Raw genomic sequence first — 19,630 nt, forward strand, 5'->3', positions numbered from 1 at the left:
CAGGCAAGCGGCAAGGGGGGTGTGGATAAATAAATAAAATAAATCTTAAAAAAAAAAAATTAAGTCCACAAAGAGGTGGCCATTCAAACTTCATTTTGGGTGGCAACAATAATTTTAAAATTGCACTTATTTTGTGATATCCTAAAGTTTTAAGATCTCCAGACCGACAAACCTGTATCAATAAAATAATAGCATAAAGTATAACATTGTGAAATAAAATTTTGTGGTGTAACTTTTTGCATTTGAAATCTGGTAAATGGGAGCTCAATTGCTTGAGCCACAGCTGCTTCCTAAAAATAGAATTTAACAAGTATTCTTTTTTTATTTTTATTACTCTGAAACAATTTATAGATTCTAGGTGAAATGAATTCTAGAATAAAATTTTAAATGGGAAAAAAATTGGTAAGTACAAATTTCCTTAAATGAAATAAACTTCACAAAGGCAAAACTGAAGGTCTTAAAAATAAAACTGTATTCCTTCATATGCTAGAAATGAAATGCATTTGTAGTTACCGAAGCTTCACCTGCTCTGCCTCAGGAAGTGCTTCCCCTAGTGGTCGTTCATGGAATCTAGAGCAAAGGTAAAGTAGTAAAAATTTGCTAGGTAAATAGAAAACATATAAGGAGGAAATTCTTTATTGAATCTATACCTTGATGTTACAATGATTCTGAAAGAATTCATTGGTTTCTACATTCTGAATAGCTGAAGATATAAGCAGTCAAAATGACAGCTTAAAATATGCAAAAATGTCAGTCCTTCCTCATTAAATTGATTTAAATTCTTTAAAAGTTCAACCTTTGAAAAAGTGTTAGATTAAAATAAAAATCAGAATTAGTGAATAATAAGATGCTGAAAGTGGAGGCTCTTTCATCTAACAAATATTTGTTATTTGTTATATATTAGGTACTGTTATAAGTACTAAACACCGGTTAAAAACTACAAAAAAAAATCACTGCTCAATTTTAAATTGAATGGAAAAATAGAGTCCATGAAATGTTGACTAATTAAATACTATCATAATTTTGTTTTAAATTTGTTGTTCTTGGTGTTTATCTAAACTATATATATATATATATATATATATACACATATACATATATTTTTTAGGAGGTACGAGATTGAACCCAGGGCCTTGTACATGGGAAGCAGGTACTCAACCACTGAGCTACATCTGCTCCCCAATAAGAGTTGGGACTTTTTTCATTTGTTTTGTTTTGTTTTGTTTTAGGTACCAGGGATCAAACCTGGACTTTGCATATGGAAAGCAGATGCTCAACCACTTGAGCTACATCTGCTCCCCTAAACAAAAATATTTTGACATTTAGTATATTCATTCATTCCCCTCTTGCACTTATATTACATTTTACAAATCTCCAACTTATTTTGTGCTAGCTGGGCATCCTGAGATTGCTTGGGAAACATTATCAGATACTCCCCTGAGCTAGCTGCCTCATGTTGCCCACGTGCCTGTGAACCAAAGCCTACAGCTGTTGCTGGTGGAGCCTTTTCCTGAGGTGCTTCCCTGCAATACTCTCCAACCCAGTTTTGTTTAATGCTAGGTGGTCTATTTTTAGGTAGGGCATTCTAAATATACTCTCAAATTTTGGTGAACATTATTCAGTGGTTCTTTACAATAGTATGGTGTCACTTTTTATTTGTGGTCACAATGACTGGCATTAGTGGGTGAGGGTCAGGGAGGCTAAATGAATCCTGCAAAGGATGGACAGTCTATTCCAATTAAGAACTGCCCCATCCAAGAGGCCAATAGTGCCTGCTCACTTGAGAGACACTGAGCTGTTTTCACCTGGTACAGTAACAAAGACAAACTTCATTTTAGTTATATGTATTTTTTCTACTAAAGAACAAGTCAGATGATTTTAGCAATATATTTTATTAAACACAAAAATATCTACACGGCACATAAATTATTTCAGTGAAAACTATTCAGAAAAGTATAAAACCACTTAAGTCATTTTCTATTCCTTGGTTTGGTCAAGAACTTCTTTTAGGCAGTAGAGGATGTCTAGTAAGTACTTAATGCAGTACTTTTATGCATTGAACAGTTTTGACAAGAAAAAAAAATTAACTCTGAAGACTGTTATATACTCAGATTTCTTCAAAAAGTGTACTTTAAAAATATATAAAGAATTGTTCTAACTGTTTGATGATACCTAATATTCAAACTTCAAATTATGGCTGTGAAGAAATCACATGTAAAACAATCCCTTTAATGCAATTAAATGCTATTTTTAAAAAATCAGGATTCTTTAAAACAGTGGTTCTCAAACTTTAGCATGCATCAGAATCTTCTGGGGGAAGGCTTGTTAAATATTGCTGGAACTCACCTCTAGAGTTTCTGACAAGTTCACAGGTGATGCCAAAGTTGCTGGTTTGGGCACTACACTTTGAGAACCAAAACTTTAAGATACATTCTCCAGAATTCATACCAAGCAATGCCTACATACCTATGTTTTTCCTAATGGCAAATAAATAAAAGAACACCTCAAATATATTTTCATCAAACTTTAAATCTTTAGGCTCTTGAAATGTCCTACTTAGAGCAGAACACATAATTTATTCATCTTGGCTCATAAGGAATGCCATGCGTTCAAGAAACAGAACCATAGGGTAGTACAATACTGGATAATGCATGACTGCATAGAAATATTTCTTTACAAAATACCCAGTATCTATTAGGGCACAGGGAAGTTGCTCCTATCTCCTCTTCATTTCTCCCCTACAGAAAATCCAAAAAGAAATCATAAGAGTACTATACCCAGAATAAGAATATAACCTATCATGAATGGATACATACATATCACAGTCAATTTTCATAATTAAGACTCAGATTCAGGAACAACTTCATCAGGGCAGCAGTAATATTCCACAAAACATATTTGTCCATCTTCATTTCTAATCATATACTGTAATGAGAGGAATCCTCGGTTATCAGTTCGAATAGATACCTTACAAGATAGAACTAATGCCTTTGTGGAGGGTTTCAGTAAGGAAATCTTGTAGCTGCAGAAGAGTAAACAGTAAATAAAAGGTGTTATTTGAGCACACTTAAAGCAGTGTTCATAACTCCAAGAATGAAAATTAGCCAAGTACTACCAAGTAGCAAATATAATAAAATCAAATACTTTGTCCAATTTGCTGTTATCTCAATTTTAAAAATTTCATCCACTATTACAAACCCAAATCCCCAAGTAAATCCAGCATCTTTTTTTTTAATGCTGTGCATTTTATTAATAAACTGAAAGTTTGTTTAATTTACTTGATAGAAATTTGGTATTTAACTTCATCACCAATGGCAACATCTTATAAGAACTGACCTGTTGACCTGAGTCTGATTACAATGAAATGCTTCCATCAAATCAGAATCTTTGGGATAGTCAAGGTGGGAGCTTCCAGCATTTCCAAAGGTAGATAACCTACAGAAAATGAACAACTCATTCATTGGTCCAACAATTAGCAACAACAGGATCCAAATAAAACATTTCCTTAAGAAGCTCATTCTGGTGAAACAGACATATAAGCAAGTATTTACAATATATTATAAACAAGTACTATAATAAAGGTTCCCAAAGGATGCTGTGGGAGAGTACAGGGGAAAGAGCAACTATGAAACAGCTTTGAAAAAAAATCACAAAATGAAATCCAGGGGTGCTTGCCTCAATTTCATTACCTTAATCTTACACTGATATTGATTCTTCTCATCCTTAAATTAGAAATATCTAAGAGAGGAGAGAGTGTAGGGGTGATGGAAGACCCTGAGGTAAATCACCTGTAAGCCTTAGACCTGGTCCTCTATGTTTACAGACCTACCAAGCAATTTAGGCTTTTCTGTATTTTACACTGCTCTTAAGGCTGTTATATGGTTTCCCTAGCTTGGTAATAGCCATAATTGTGAGAAGGCAATTTACAAATATTTGTTTACCTAATTACAAGAACTGATTGATCAATTGTTATAGGGTTAGCACCTTATACTATATAGCACAGTGGTTTAAGACCTAGGTGCTGGTTTTCCTCAGGGTCCATCTTCTTTCTCCTAACATACTGAGCTATCTTATCTCATTAATAGCCAATTATTATGATGGCTTCCAAATCTAAATCTCCAGTCTAGACTCATCTTTTGATCTGTATACCTATATTCAGCCACCCTTCCATGTCACGTGCACTTTAAATTTAACATATCTAGAGGAAAATTCCAACCCCACCCTTCCATCACCAAATCATTTCCCAATACTGAACTTGAAAGATGCATGATCCATCTAGAAATGAAAGCTGAGAGATCATTTAGAAGGGAAGCCTCTGAAATAGTCTGCTTAAACACCTGGAATTTCAATTCCTATCATTAGTTAAGGAAAAGTTCCATTGATTTATAATTTTGTTAACTGACAATCTTTTAACAGACCTTAATCCAAATTTTTAACTGCCCAATGACATGAAAAGGGTCTGCAATTCTCCGAAAGTAGGTACAAAATGTACAAGTTATAGCTCTTATTCCTGAGCTCCTTTACTCTTTAATACTCTGAAATATTCCAGAAGAGAAGAAGTACTTAGATCCTTTCACTAAACTGACACTAATCCTGAAGAGGCTTGCCATTTTATAAATTGCGTGGTCAACATATATCAGGAGTACCTTGATGATTTTGGACATATTCCTTCTGAGAAATGTCCTTCCCTAGGAAACTTACCTTGCCCAATCCTCCCTTAAGTACACAGGTATACTATTTCCCTAAGTACCTGTGTATATTTTTTTGGTACTTAATGTCATGCAATTTTGTTCTTTCAATGCTGTTTCACGTATCTTCTCTTCACCTTGATTTTTTTTAAAGATTTATTTCTCTCCCCTTCCTCCCCACCCCCCAATTGTCTGCTCTCTGTGTCCATTTGCTGTGTGTTCTTTTGAGATTGCTTCTATCCTTAGCAGCAGCATCGGGAATCTGTGTTTCTTTTTGTTGCATCATCTTGTGTCAGCTCTCTGTGTGTGCGGGGCCATTCTTGGGCAGGCTGCACTTTCTTTAGCACCGGGCAGCTCTCCTTACAGGGTGCACTCCTTGCGCGTGGGGCTCCCCCACACGGGGGAAACCCCTGCGTGGCATGGCACTCCCTGCACGCATCAGCACTGCGCATGGGTCAGTTCCACACAGGTCAGGGAGGTCCGGGATTTGAACTGCGGACCTCCCATGTGGTAGGCGGATGCCCTATCCATTGGACCAAGTCTGCTTCCCTCTTCACCTTAATTTTAAGCTGTTTCTCCCCATGGTGTTTAATAAGGTGGATATACACAACTAGGTGATCAATAGATACTTAGTGAATGAACCATGTATATAGAAAGCTAACTACTTCCTTTTGAATCCTGTCCTAATTTGAAAGAAAAATACGTTACTATATAATCCAAACACCTTTCCTAGAAGTTTAAACCCAATTGTCCTTGTGATATAACTTGATCTACAACAGGAAGTAGAACAATGAAAAAAAACACTAGTGTATAAATTAGGTGATTGGGTTTTTCATCTAGAAATCAATACTACCTAACTATGAAACCTTAAGTAATGAGCTAACCTTCCTAGGTCTTAAGTTTCCTGATCTGTAAAATTATGAAGTAGGATTAAAAGCTCTTTTTAGTTCTAAAAATTCTTAGGAACTTGCATAATAAAAATTTCACACCCTAAGCAAACGTCTTACGTGGGGAAATGGTGTATAGAATGTGTTAACTATTATTGTACTGCTTTCAAGTACCTGAAATAAGGTTTGTCAGGAGACATGGTGATCTGTAGGACCTCACTCGTCATATCCAATTCCGAAAATGCTTCACGGAGTCCCTCTGACTGCAGAATAATTTTATTAATCACATTGGTGCTACAGAAATCAAAATCCAGAGTCTCCTCAGGCTCCTGAGTATTGATTTTACAAACTGTCACTACTCCTCCTTCTTCTAGAAATAGCATCAAAGGGTAACCATAACCTTGGTAACACATCCGAAGTGCAGTTAAAGTCCCTGCAATGAAAATAAATCATACTTTGGGTTTAGCTCTATGTCTGGATTCAGCTTCTACTCAAAATGATACATAAAACTCCTTATTCTTCCCAATTTCGATCTTATATATGTATCTCCTTATAAGAAGGGATTACATCTTCCCTGATGACAGTTGTATGTAAACAATTACAAAAACTAAAAGAAAACTGAGAACTAGAACTGAAATGTAATGTAACTTTTTGAAATCATTTTCAAGCTTGCCAAAAACACCTCAGAAATAGCTTGTTGATTTTGTATATAAAATTTCAAGACTGAAAAATCGGCATGGACCAACATTCTAACAATTGTTGAAGAATAGGCTATACTAATAACGTTTCAACCTGTCCAAAAGTGGATTACTTTGATATCTTCTGTATAATCAGTTTATTCACTAAAAAGGTTTTTCAGCTTTTTCTATTGAAAGATATTCTTTACATTTTCTCCAATTTTAACACAAACTGGGGGGGAAAGACGGGGTAGTTAACATGGTGTAGGAATAACCAAAGAATTTATCTTAACATTGCAAACCACCAGAGAGGAGAAGGAATATAATAAGACATTCTAGCTCCTTCCCCTAACTTGATGGAGAACCTCAGTGAGGAAGATGGAGAATGCACATGCTTTTATGTAAAACCAACTGTGGAACACTGCATTAGAATATATATAATAATGTGGTATTGTCAATATTAATAAAATACATATTTTTGGACAGAAGTACATAACTGAATTTCTCCCTGGTTAACTCTGGATTCTTTTCCCAAGAAATAAAATTATTCTTTGGGGATCCTTTGTTTTATAGCCATAAAAATTGAATTTCAACATTCCTAAAAATCACTTCCTAAACAAATGAAAAAAACATGTATCTTAATGAAAATATTTGGGGAAACAGACGTAATTCATAATGCAGAGCTTAAAGAAAAATAAAAGCAAACTGAACACAGTAAATTGGGAATCAAGAGAACTGGTTTCCATTTTTCTCTGCCACTAACTAGCTTTTCATTTCTGGACAAGTTAGGGAAAAGAAGCAACTAAAACATATTTCACAAAGTTAAAGATATTTAAAACATGTTCAAGGTCTTCTTTTGTCAGTTCAGATTTAAAATCCCTGAAAGCCTTGTAAATAAAAAAAAAAGGAGAGAGAAAGAGAGTTAAGTATAATCAAAATAGCTCCTGGGTTTTCCCAGAACCAACACAAAAGTTAAATTCCCCAAATTAGCATAGAATAAGACAAACTTCTTCAGAAAGTACCTTCCAGGACACTGGAACGCACAGAGCCAATTAAGCCCCAAGGTTAAGCATAACAAGTCCAATAAAAAATAAAGCCCCATATACCTCCATTACCGACATGGTATAGTTTGGCATTAATGTAAGAATATTATAGTATTGCTGTTAACCACAATCTATAGGTCACACCAATTGTAGTTTTCCAATGTTTCTCCATATTCCCATCACCCTGCAATAGTGATGTACATCTGTTCTAGCTAACAGAAGCACGCTCTTATATTTGTACCCTTAACCATAATTCTCAACTGCCTCTGAGTTCACTATTATTCAATCCCTAAATTATTCTTTAGCTTGCTATCTATTGACATTTACTTCCCCAGACTAGCTTTTTCAGTCACAATCCCATTTATAAACCAGTTGTTAATCACCTATATATAATGTGTTACTATCAAATCTATCCGTCTCCACACTTTAACTGTGTTGATAATGGAGATATATGGAAAAAGTGTGCCAAATGTATGCAATGGACCATGATTGTGGTATAATAGTCTGATGATATTATCTCATAATCTATAACAAATGTTCCACCAGGGTATGGCGTTGTATGGGAAAGCCAAACATCTGTATTTTTGTTTTGCAAGTTCACAATATCTGTAACAAAAATACTTAAAAAAAGAACAGGTTGGGGGGAAAATACACTAACTATAAGGTAAGGAATATAGTTGGTAGTAATATTTTGACAATGCTCTTGCATAGTTTGTAACAAATGTTTCACACCAATGCAAAGAGTTGGTGGAGGGGTGATATATGAGACCCCTGTGTGATGTTATGTATGTTTATTTTGTAAATTCACAATCTTTACTATACACTCATTGTTTATGTGTTCATGCATGAATGATATACTTCAATAAAAAATAAAAAAATAAAAAATAAAAAAAATAAAGCCCCAAACATAACAAAAAATAAAGCCCTGCTTACACTTAACCCACCTCTAAATGATTATCAGGTCCCTGTTCCAACAGACAAAACCTAGCCAACTTCTTTCTGTTTATAAAACTGCCAGCAAACTTCCCAGCCTTAAGTTGCTTTTGATTTTTCAAGCAAAATATTTCTTAGCTGCTGCAGCAGCAATCTTGGTGTCCTGAATAAAATTCTGTAAGCTGCAACTTGACTCCAATTTGCCTTATGACAAGAAGACTGTAAATAGTTTTGCAAATATGAAAAGAACCATATACATACTTTCTGTTAATGCTATGAAAAGTTAAGAATTGAATCCATGATTGTGACCAATGAAAAATAAACTGGCAATTTTTTAAAGAGGTGGTTATATTATAAATAACTTTTTTGTATTTTTCTGATCATTCTGTATAATGCTTTTATGTCACTATAATGATAATGAGATGGTTCACCTGTCATCGGATTTGATCCAAAAATAGATAAACAGTCTAAAAGAACAGTTAAATTAATTCGAAATGTAACAGACTCTTCCCGAACCATAAATTCTTGAAATATTCCAGCCTATAAAAAAAATAAACATGAAAATGTCATTATATGTATTAAGGAATGAGAACTCACATATAAAGATTCTATATTTCATTTGGTAAGTTTTAACAATATTGTACTAACACCATGAAAATCATTTCTTATTACCAATCACATCTTACTTTTTACAACTATTGTTCATTAGAATACTACTACTCAATGGTAACGATGTAGCAGGTATTTAGGCTCCATGCAAACTTTATGAAGAGTCCTTCATGGATTTAAAACTATCACCCAAGTGACCTTCATCTCCTTTACATGTCCATCTGCACCACTAAGGTCACTTGCAAAATACCAAACGGTGATAATATATACATATTAGTTTTCAATTTTTTTGAGAACAGGAACCATGTCTCATTTATCCCTCTATCCCTGAGGTCACTTTGCGATTGGCACTTAGATATTCAAAGATGCTGCACTGAATCCAAAATCCTATCTGGATCATAAAGATATTGAACAGATTCTATTAAGATAAAAGGAAAGTCTTTTTTAATAATAGGGAGGTGGTAATAATGCAGTGGTGAAGAGCATAAACTTTCTGGGTTGTCAACCCAACTAAGCCAATTACCAGTTGTAGGACTACAGCAAATAACTTAAAACACTCTGTACCTCAGGATCCGTCAATTTAAATTGGGAATAATATGGATTTCTGTGAGAATTAAATGAGTTAAACATAAAACACCCAGAAGAGTGCCTGGCCTACAGTTTAGCTTAGTAAATATCAGTCATTATTATTAACCATCATCTCTGTAAAATAAGATGGAAAAAGAATTTGTTTTCAGTAGGCAAAAATAATTCAAATAACCACATTTTGTTGTCTAACTTAAATTTTGTGTACTAAGATCTTTGGAATTCATTAAAATGGGTCAGGAATATCATGTCTCATACCTGAATAAAAGCATTTGCTTGTACACACTTTGCATTTTCCACTGTAACCTTGATTCCATTTTTAGTAGCAAAACATGTGGCATGTTCTCGGAAATGAATGGCTTTCAAGATATTGGAGAGATTCCTAACGTTGTCAAGGTTGGCCACTAAGCTGTACTGATCATTCTCAGCTTCGATCTGTGAAGTTAGGAGGGGCATCGTTCACTGCACATTAGGTTCCAAGGGCTGCTTCTGCGGCCAACGATTGCTTCTGCAGGTAAGGAAACACCTGACGGGATTAGACAATAAAACACCCTATTAATGCTGGCGAGGTCCGGCGGTCTCAAACTACGCCGAGGCAGTGAGGACTCGGGCTTTGAATTCGGCCGACCAGGGCTACTCTGCTACTTAATTGCCATTTAACTTTGGGGGAAATTACTCGACCTTCCTAACCTATGGTTTCTTCGTCTTTAGAATAGCGACAGTAACGTCTACCTGAAAAGATGTGAAAAATGAAAATAGGCAACTGACAGACAGTAGTTCTACTTGACGCCAGTTTCGCTAAGGCAAACAGGGATCATGTAGGCCTACGGAGTCTGTTTTGAGCTGTCCCGCGCCACCGGCCCTGATGCTAACTAAGCAGAAGAGGCAGTGGGGGCGGGCCATGATTCCGCAGGAGGTCCTGGAAGACTTCCAGACAACATCATTCACCCACCAGCCCCGGAAAACTATCTGTTTCCTTCGGAATGCGAGGCGCGGAGACTCTACCTTCGAGCTGGAGTCCAGACACCAGACAGCTCTTGCCAGCCAGTTTACTCCGGCAGCGAGCTCCAATTCCCGGGAAATTTGAGGAGAAAGGGAAGTCACTCCTACCTCTTTTCAACCCGCCCCGCCAAATCGGCTACCATCACCACTGAGCTGGAGGATGGCTAGAGAGCCCAGACTAAGGTACCACAGAAACCGGAATGAGTCATCATATTACCATAGAGATGGGGAAAAGGAGAGAGCGACAGAGCCGGAAGGAAGGCAAAGAGCAAAGGCAAGATGGCGGTGCCCAAGAGGAAGCGTCGTGGAGGCTTGGCGACCCAGGCCAAGAGGCCAAAAAGAAACGAAAAAGATGCCGGGCCGCTGGCTAAGCGACGAGACGTAGCAGCGGAGGCTGAAGAAGAAGAGAGAGACCGCATCCCAGGCCCTGTTTGCAAGGTAGAAGGCGCTACCCTCGGGTTTCACGTGTTTCCGCAGCTCCACGCGCCTTCCTGCTATTTACGTGACTTCAGCTGGGATAACTTAATAGAGTAGCCTGTCACAGGAACTCGGTTTTACCTGTCAGCCTGCCGGACTGGGCGCTGAGCAAGCCATGTGCTCGGGGCCGCTTTTCAGGAGGCGGCGGGCTGAACAGTTGGGCGGGCTTTGGTGCACTTAAACAGTGTCACTGGAGGTACTTCAGTTTCCGTCGTTTGTCCTCCAGTTACTCAGTTTTTTTGGTAGGTTAGTACTTTTTTTAGGTTATTTGTCTGTGAGCATATCTCTTCGTATGATTAATATTCTCATATTTTGCCCCAATTAGCTACTGTCAGAGATCTTGAAACTTGTTTTGCGGTCCTTTAAAAAATTGCTGTTCTTAATTGTGACTCCGACTTGTCTGAATAAGTCGTTAACTCTCAAGGGATACTGAAAGTCAGACTAGATAGTATGAGCTTTACCTCTCTACAATAAGCTTAACGTGTAAGGTACTGTACGAAGTTTAGGATCTCTTTGGCCTTGGGATTGCAAAAGTGACTAGAGCGGAGTCTCTCTGAAGTTTTGGAGTTGAGAAGTAAACTAAGAACTAATTGATAAAAGTTGGTGATTTTTTATTCAAAAGAAGGTGAACACAAATTGCTGGACTTTATACATGTAACTGAGAACCCCTTAAGCTAGACCGAGTACTAACTACGAGGACTTTGATAATTTGTTAATTTGTCTCTTCCCCCGTTTACCATAGTAAGCTAGCACATAGTAGATGATAAGTAAATGAGATAAATGTATAAATGAATATTAGTGCTTTGTGTGGTGTGGCTGGCTCAAGGAAGAGTGAACCCTGAAGAATTTTTAATGAGCTTAAATTTTAGCGCTGCTCATTAACTGCCACATTTGGTGCTCTTATCTGCAAGTTAAGGAAGAAAATAGGAATTACTTTTTGTGAATAATAAACTAAGTTTTCAGTAAATGTTAGTGCTCTCACTCTTCCCTTAAGGAGCTAGGAAAAAGTACGATAAGTGTCTGTGATCTGTGTCACAACATGGTAAAGTCTTGGAGATGTGGAAGATAGAGATGGTTTTCTTTTCCCTGGGATAATCAAGGAAAGTTTCATGAAGAGCTTACTCTTTTCACTGGGTCTCAAAGGAAGGGTAGAATTTTGATATTCAAAATGGGAGGGAACAGTTCAAGGGAGAGAAAAAGACCTGAACAAAGTTGTTGAAGTGGGAAAATGATGAAAACCTTAAATAAAGTTTTTAAAAAGTCATGTTAGCTTAAGTGAGTTAGCTTAGCACTATTGATTGGGGCAATAGTAAGGTAAAATGAAAATGTACTTTAGAATACTGTTTTAAATCTACGTCATTTTGGAGTTTGTTTAGAAAGCTCTGAGAGGTATGGATGTGACTGAAGCATTGAATAAATGGTGCTTGCATGCCACGTTGATTGGAGGGGCTCTTGTCTGGAAAGTCTTGCCATTTAGGATATGTGCAGTCAATATAAAGTTATTAGGATCTGATCTAGGATAGTGGGAATAAGAAAGGATTGAGTTGTTGGACAGAGAAAGTAACATTTAGTAGTGCTTTTGCTGTGTGAGAATAAAGACATGAAGATTTACAGATGACTGAAATGTCAAGCCTGGGGGAACTGAAAGTATGGTGATACCAGAAAAGTAACATAAATAATTACCAGATTTAAGGTAGAAAAGTAGCATGGATAATTACCTGATTTAAGGTATAAGATGATGTAGTTGACTTTGAGTCAAATACTTGGATTACTAGACTGGAGAGAGATTTTCCTACCTTTGTATAGAGTTGATGATAATTGAAACTGTGTGAATGATTATGAGGTCTCTGTCATTCTATTAGAAACATTAGCTATTGTTAGTATTTCACAGTTTCATGCCCCTATGTCTTTATGAGTTTGTTTTATTATCTGTATTCCCCCGTGAGAATAGTACTTGGTTCCTAGTAGAAACTTGTAAACATTAATATTAAAGTTCTATTGTGCAAGAAATGTTGAATAAGGAGCCTATTTTGATTTCAAGAGTAGAGAGATTTTTAACATTCATGTAGTATGTTGAGGTTTATGTACATGTATTACAGTCTTATATTCTTGTATATTTCTCTGTAGTGAATTACACACATGGTAGAAGAAGCAGAGTTACCACTCTACCATAGTCTTGATAAATTAAGATGGTGCAGTGTTGGAAAAACTAGATATTTTTAAAGTCTTTTAAAAAAACAAGAGAAGTTCAGTATGATATTTTAAAATCTAAGCATTTTTTTTTCCTTTAGGGCAAGTGGAAAAATAAGGAACGGATTCTCATCTTTTCTTCCAGAGGAATAAATTTCAGAACGAGACATTTAATGCAAGATTTAAGAATGTTGATGCCTCATTCTAAAGCAGGTGCCTATGTATTGACTGCTTGAAAATTTTGTATTTAGGGGAGCGGGTGTAGCTCAGTGGTTGAGTATGTGCTTCACATATATGATATCCAGGGTTCAACCCAGTATCTCCTTTTCAAAAGACTTATTTATTTATATAGTTCTACTTAAAATCACATTTTATTTTTACAGTTTTGTCAAGTAAAGAATCACAGTACCTCAGAAGATGATCCTTTCAAGTGCCAGGTTTTTCGAGTTAAGATTTTGTTAGACATTCTTTCTAGAATTCATCAGATATTTTCTTCACTTTCTTAAACAGAATATCCTGATTTTATTTCTTCAAGGTCCAGGAATGCTTTCATTGTAATGCCTTCAGAAGTCATGAGATATAAGAGATGCTTTCTTTGTCCGTCTAAATGTTTTAAAACTGCAATATATTGCTTTCTGAGTTGTTTTGTTTTTGTTTAAACCTGGGGTAGGGGGAGCAGTTTTAGATCAGTGGTTGAGTGCATGCTTCACACATATGAAGTCTTGGGTTCAATCCCTAGTACCTCCTCAAAGTGGGGGGAGGGGACGGATTTGATGAATACTTAAGTCTGAGACCACTGCCTTTAGACTCTAATTCTTGATGACATTTTTTACCCACTGATTTTCTGATTTAACAAGAAATGAAGATTTTTGAAGAGGTCAGGTGTTTTCAGGTCATAGCAGTTTGACAGTAGTAAAATTTTCTAAAAACTGAAGAAGTGAAAACACTCTAAATTACTGTCTAGTTAGCATATGTGAGTTGATTGAAGTAGCTGTGAAATTTTTTGTTTACTTTCCTTTTTTCTTTTTACAGATACTAAAATGGATCGTAAAGATAAGTTATTTGTTATTAATGAGGTAATTATAGAAATGAATTACAATAAAATGTTTTAGAATACCGTATTAACATTGAAGATAGTTCGTTTAAAAAAGTTATTCAATTACTTTAAAATTGTTTTGTAAAAGATATTCAGGCAAAGTTTACTGACTCTTTGATAATTTCTCTTTTAAGTTTTTACAGTATGTCTTTATCTTACAGTTTAGTGCTCCAGTATATATCCTTATTTCTAGATCTTTCCTGTTTGGCTTTTTATAAACATACTGAAATTTCCTGAAGACAAGGATTCTATGTCATTTCTCCCATAATGCCTAGTATGGTGCTAAATTTGTAATAAGCACTCATAAAAACTATCAGTCAACATGTATAAAAATTTTTAAAAGCATAATTAAATATTTGCAGGAAAGCCACATTGTAAAAAGCATTTTGCCAATATTAAAAGTGATGCTTACTCTGAGTGTAGCTCAGTGGTTGTCTGCCTCCCATTTATGAGGCCCCTGGTTCATTCCTTGCTACCTCCTACTAAAAAAAAAACAAAAAACGCATGCGATATTTGTTCTTAAGGTATTACAGACTAGTAACAGTTTGATTTTTTGAAATATTGTTAGAATACCAAATCTGTATTTTTTAAGGCCTTTCTTTTCAAAATTTAGAAGAATTATATTAAGATAATTCTACCTATTAGAAAGGCTTCTTTTTCTTCATTTAAAGGGCACAAATTTTTGAACCTCTTATATGTGACATTATTCTAGGAGCTGTGGAAATAATGTTTAACAAAAGAAAGCACCTGTCATCATAAAGCTATTCTAATGGGGGAGACAGGCCATAATCAAGTATTATGACTTCAAATGGAGATATGCAAAATAAAGCTGGGTATGGGTTTGTGGCAAGTGAGTTTGGACTAGAAAGACCTTTCTGAAGGGATGATGTTCATCTTAATATTTGATCAGACTTAGGGAAGGAGAAAAATGTTGGTAGAGCATACTAGGTAGAGAAAACGGCAAGTACAGAGGCCCAGGAGTGGTATAAACTTAATATTGTTATGTACATTCAAAGACCAATAGGAAACAAAAGCATTAGCACTAAGAATTTTTAAAACATTAGTTTCAAGAAGTTTAAATACAAGAAGATGTGTTTCCTGTATTATTTTTGTGTATTTCTCAAATGTTATTTTGTAAACCTTCCAGGCTTTGAATTTTAATTTAATTCAATATAAGTTTAGTATATTCCTTTTCACCAATCCCTTAGTGATGTAACAGAGCGAAATCATCAGAAATGAGAGTACTAAAGTGAGGAAGAAATATTTAAATTTCTTGCCCTTAAAACCAAGAAGTTAAAATCATAACTATCATTGATCTATTAGGATTGTATTTTCAAAAGATTGGTAAGTAATTATAGTGTGCTCTAACCTCAAGGGCATCTGTATTCAGTCTTTGTAGTTTATCCATGGGGTCAAGAATGAGATGTTTCCAGTAATCAGAAGTGAGACCAGTTACTTAAAAATATTAGAACAGGTGGCGGGCTTAGCCCAGTGGTTAGGGCATCCGTCTACCACATGGGAGGTCCGCAGTTCAAACCCCAGGCCTCCTTGACCCATGTGGAGCTGGCCCATGCGCAGTGCTGACGCACGCAAGGAGTGCCCTGCCACGGTCCCCTGCGTAGGGGAGCCCCACACGCAAGGAGTGCACCCCGTAAGGAGAGCCGCCCAGCGTGAAGGAAAGTGCAACCTGCCCAGGAATGGTGCCACACACAGCTGACCCAAGATGACGCGACGCAACCAAAAGAAACAGATTCCTGTGCCTCTGACAAAAACAGAAGCGGACAAAGAAGACACAGCAAATAGACACAGAGAACAGACAAGCAGGGTGGGGTGGGGAGGGGAAGGGGAGAGAAATAAATAAATAAATCTTTAAAAGAAAAAAAAAAAGAAACTGGATTTCACTCAACTTCTAAAAAAAAAAAATGTTAGAACAGAAAGGAGTGGTAAGCTGTGGTGGGGACAGTATCTAGTTTACCTTCAGCAGAATACCTAAAAAGAACTTTCAAATTTCTTTCTGTTAAAAAATATATTTTACCTAGATTTACATCTTCGTAGCCTATTAACTTAAATATTTTTAAACGAATGTACATGTTATTTGCATTGAATTATTTTAGTTCTGACTTGTTAGGAACTTCATTTGTCTATGCTTTGCTTCATCTAGGTCTGTGAAATGAAAAACTGCAATAAATGTATCTATTTTGAAGCCAAGAAAAAACAAGACCTTTATATGTGGTAAGAGAATATATTAAGATTCATGTAGAACTCATTTATTTAAATGGATTTATACTTTGAACCTCTCATACTCAGACTCCTTTTAGTCTTTTATATAAAAAAAAAAAGAGAAGGGAGAGAGGAAGAATAAAACTCATTTGAGTTCCTAAAATTTGAAATCCTTCAAGAAAAATATGAATATTATAAGCACACTGGTGTCTTTTAACTGTGAGTAGCTATGATAGCATTTAATACATTTTTTTATTGTAATTTGTTAAAAAAGCTTCCCTCATGTTTTTTTTAGGCTTTCAAATTCACCTCATGGACCATCTGCTAAGTTCCTTGTTCAAAATAGTAAGTTGATTAAATTTTTAAAAATGTTACGAGAAAATTTAAACCAGTCTTTTGGAACAATTGTGCCAAAGTTTTAACTTTTTTTGTACTAATTTTTTCTAGTTCATACCTTAGCTGAACTAAAGCTGACTGGAAACTGTTTGAAAGGTTCTCGGCCACTTTTATCTTTTGATCCTGTAAGTTTCTTATTCAGTGTATGAAGTCTGATTTTCTTACTCTGCATGGTTGGTTTTTTGTGAATATAGTTGTATAATCCAATTTAGTTAGGATTTGAAAAACGTTCACAATATCTTTAAATAAGGCACTCTGCTGTTGTCCAGTAATGTATTCATGTTATTTTTATAGGCTTTTGATGAATTACCACATTATGCTTTGTTAAAAGAACTCTTAATTCAGGTAAATATCTTTTCTAAATGGTCCTTTTTGTTTGTTTTTTGTTTTTGTCTTTATTTTTATTTGGTTGGTCTTTTTTAGGAATATATATTATTAATGAGTATCTTTCTGTGGACTTTTTAAAAAAAAACTTAGCTATCTAAAACATACAAGGTGTGATTGGAATAAGGAATTAATACATGTTTGGTTTTTTTCCCCCCTCAAGATTTTTTGTACACCACGGTATCATCCCAAGAGCCAGCCATTTGTGGACCACGTGTTTACATTCACCATTTTAGATAATAGGATATGGTTTCGGAACTTTCAGGTTAGCCTTACTTAATTTTTAATTATGGTTTGAAATAAGGATATACAGGTTTGTCGACACAGAAAATGCAAATGACAAATCTTCCTGTTTTAAATAGTATCCTTTTCCTCCCACAGAGACTTGCAGCAAATAATGTTATAATATCTCATACATTAAGTCATCGCTATCTTGCTTGTCAGCTGATATGGGCTATAGGTTTCCTAACAAGCTACTGCATATTTAATTTTATGAAAGAAAATAGTCTGAAGAGCCGTGAGTGAATTAGGTTCCACATTTTTGCTAGGTGCTGTAAAGGGATACAGCAAAATATAAATTTCTCTCACAGGAGGTTAGAATCCATCTATGGGATTAAGACCTAGAAAGACATAACCTCTATAGAAGGGTTCAGTACTGGATGTATCATACAGTGACTCATTCAGAAGAAGGAGGGATTCTAGAAATCTTCAGTCAGGAAATTTTGGCAGGTTAATAAGTCAGTAGAGAGGTAGAAGGGAGCAGCAAGAACAAAGTATCATGCAGCATAAGAGAATAAACTGGTTTCTTTTCTGCATGTGTTGTTATACTGAGTACCTCACAGTATAAATTAAACCTTTCCCTTCAACCTTTGAGAGCAGACGGCCCTGAACCAATCAACAATACTAACTTTTATAGGTCAGTTGCCTCTTAATCCCATCTCCATTAGCCATTCAGATGTAAATTTGACCATTTATCTTTTTGTAATACCTTTTAATCTATGAATTAGAATTACAGAAAAAATTTAGGGGTTGGTTTAAATTTTTAAAGGATTCTCTATAGCTTTTTTGATATATTTTGTAGTGGTCACAGTTTTTAAAATTCATTTTAATCATTATTTCAGGAACATATGGACTGTGAGAAGCAAGATACCTGTGTACCAAATTCAAATTAGATATATTTGTAATGAGGCTATAGATAGTATACCTTTCAAGAAGAGTATAAACCAAAATGAAATGTTTTCTTTTTGTTAAAGATCATAGAAGAAGATGCTGCTCTTGTAGAAATAGGACCTCGTTTTGTTTTAAATCTCATAAAGATATTCCAGGGAAGTTTTGGAGGACCAACTTTGTATGAAAATCCTCATTACCAGTCACCAAACATGGTAAGCTGTTTTAGTTATTGATCTTCAGTGTCCCAAAACTCTTTGGTTAAATGATTCTGGGAAGAGTTCTGTTAATTGTGAAATTAAAGGGTTTGGTCTTTGCTGCATATAGGCTTGCGAAATACTATGTTTTTTAATGACACAGGATGAAGGAAGTAAGTGTACCTGAGTGAATGCCCTTCCCTTTTATAAAATGTTTATTTGATGTCAAAGCATGTAATATTTTCTGGTTCTAGCATCGGCGTATCATGAGATCCATCACAGCTGCAAAATACAAAGAGAAACAGCAAGTGAAAGATGTGCAGAAATTGAGAAAGAAAGAACCAAAGACTATTCTTCCACATGATCCCACTGAAGATGTTTTTGCTATACCAGCTGAAGAAAAACCTGTAGAAATACAGTGGGTAAAACCAGAGCCAAAAGTCGATTTGAAAGCACGAAAAAAAAGGATATACAAAAGGCAAAGAAAATTGAACCAGAAGATGAACAAGGGGAATGCAAAATGAATCAATGGATAACTAATTTGTTTTTTAGTTATTTTGTATTTATTTTGTTTCAGTGTGTATATATTTTATTGTCCAGAACTGTCTTATAGCTAATTGGTATGGCATTTAAAATAAATAAAAAATAAAATGCCAAGGATTTCTTGTGTCTTCAGTTTTCTAAATAAAATATACCCAGAACACATAAGTTTGTCTTTCTTTTCAGAGCTGGCTTGGTATTAAAAATTTAGCACACCTGAACTTTAGGCTTGCTCTCTTGAATTAAAATGTTTGCTTTAGCAAAAGTTCTGAAGTTCAGACATTTATTGGGTCATTGCTAATTGTATGACAAAGTATTAGGCAATGTGAGAGTAGTTTCTGGATTGTAAAGAAGGGAGGATAAAGTGGTAGAAAGGGAAGTAGCTTAATGAGAGGTTGGAGTGCGTGAGTCACCAAGTAATGAGGCCTTGAAAGAAAAGTCAATGTCTGATCTTTTCTAATCTCACAGAAGATTACAATAAAACTTCTTAGGACTCAGAGACGTATTCACCAAATGCAATGAATGTCTCATGATGATGG

General features: G+C 35.5%; 2 protein-coding genes across 4 annotated transcripts; one reads left to right on the forward strand and one right to left on the reverse strand.

Moving 5' to 3' along the window:
- Positions 1-1,876: 1,876 nt before the first annotated feature.
- RAD1 (RAD1 checkpoint DNA exonuclease) lies at positions 1,877-14,646 on the reverse strand. 3 transcript variants are annotated; one of them, XM_058307685.2, is made up of 6 exons: positions 14,600-14,646; positions 9,681-9,948; positions 8,660-8,768; positions 5,750-6,008; positions 3,337-3,435; positions 1,877-3,022 (listed from the first exon to the last, which is right to left on the reverse strand). In XM_058307685.2, exons 2-6 carry the CDS (start codon positions 9,876-9,878, stop codon positions 2,839-2,841), a joined length of 849 nt encoding a protein of 282 aa, XP_058163668.1. In that variant the 5' UTR covers positions 9,879-9,948; positions 14,600-14,646; the 3' UTR covers positions 1,877-2,838. The 3 variants fall into 3 exon arrangements, with proteins under 3 accessions (XP_058163668.1, XP_004453399.1, XP_004453398.1); XM_004453342.3 differs by lacking the exon at positions 14,600-14,646 and adding an exon at positions 10,533-10,614; XM_004453341.4 differs by lacking the exon at positions 14,600-14,646 and adding an exon at positions 10,428-10,533.
- BRIX1 (biogenesis of ribosomes BRX1) lies at positions 10,551-19,211 on the forward strand. The gene is made up of 10 exons (XM_004453340.5): positions 10,551-10,862; positions 13,193-13,304; positions 14,124-14,167; positions 16,349-16,419; positions 16,703-16,752; positions 16,855-16,928; positions 17,098-17,148; positions 17,351-17,452; positions 18,441-18,569; positions 18,806-19,211. The coding sequence occupies exons 1-10, from the start codon at positions 10,704-10,706 to the stop codon at positions 19,073-19,075; spliced, it is 1,062 nt and encodes a 353-aa protein (XP_004453397.1). The 5' UTR covers positions 10,551-10,703; the 3' UTR covers positions 19,076-19,211.
- Positions 19,212-19,630: the final 419 nt, after the last annotated feature.

This window comes from Dasypus novemcinctus, chromosome 2 (assembly GCF_030445035.2).
Source record: "Dasypus novemcinctus isolate mDasNov1 chromosome 2, mDasNov1.1.hap2, whole genome shotgun sequence".
In the NCBI taxonomy this organism is placed as follows: Eukaryota; Metazoa; Chordata; class Mammalia; order Cingulata; family Dasypodidae; genus Dasypus; species Dasypus novemcinctus.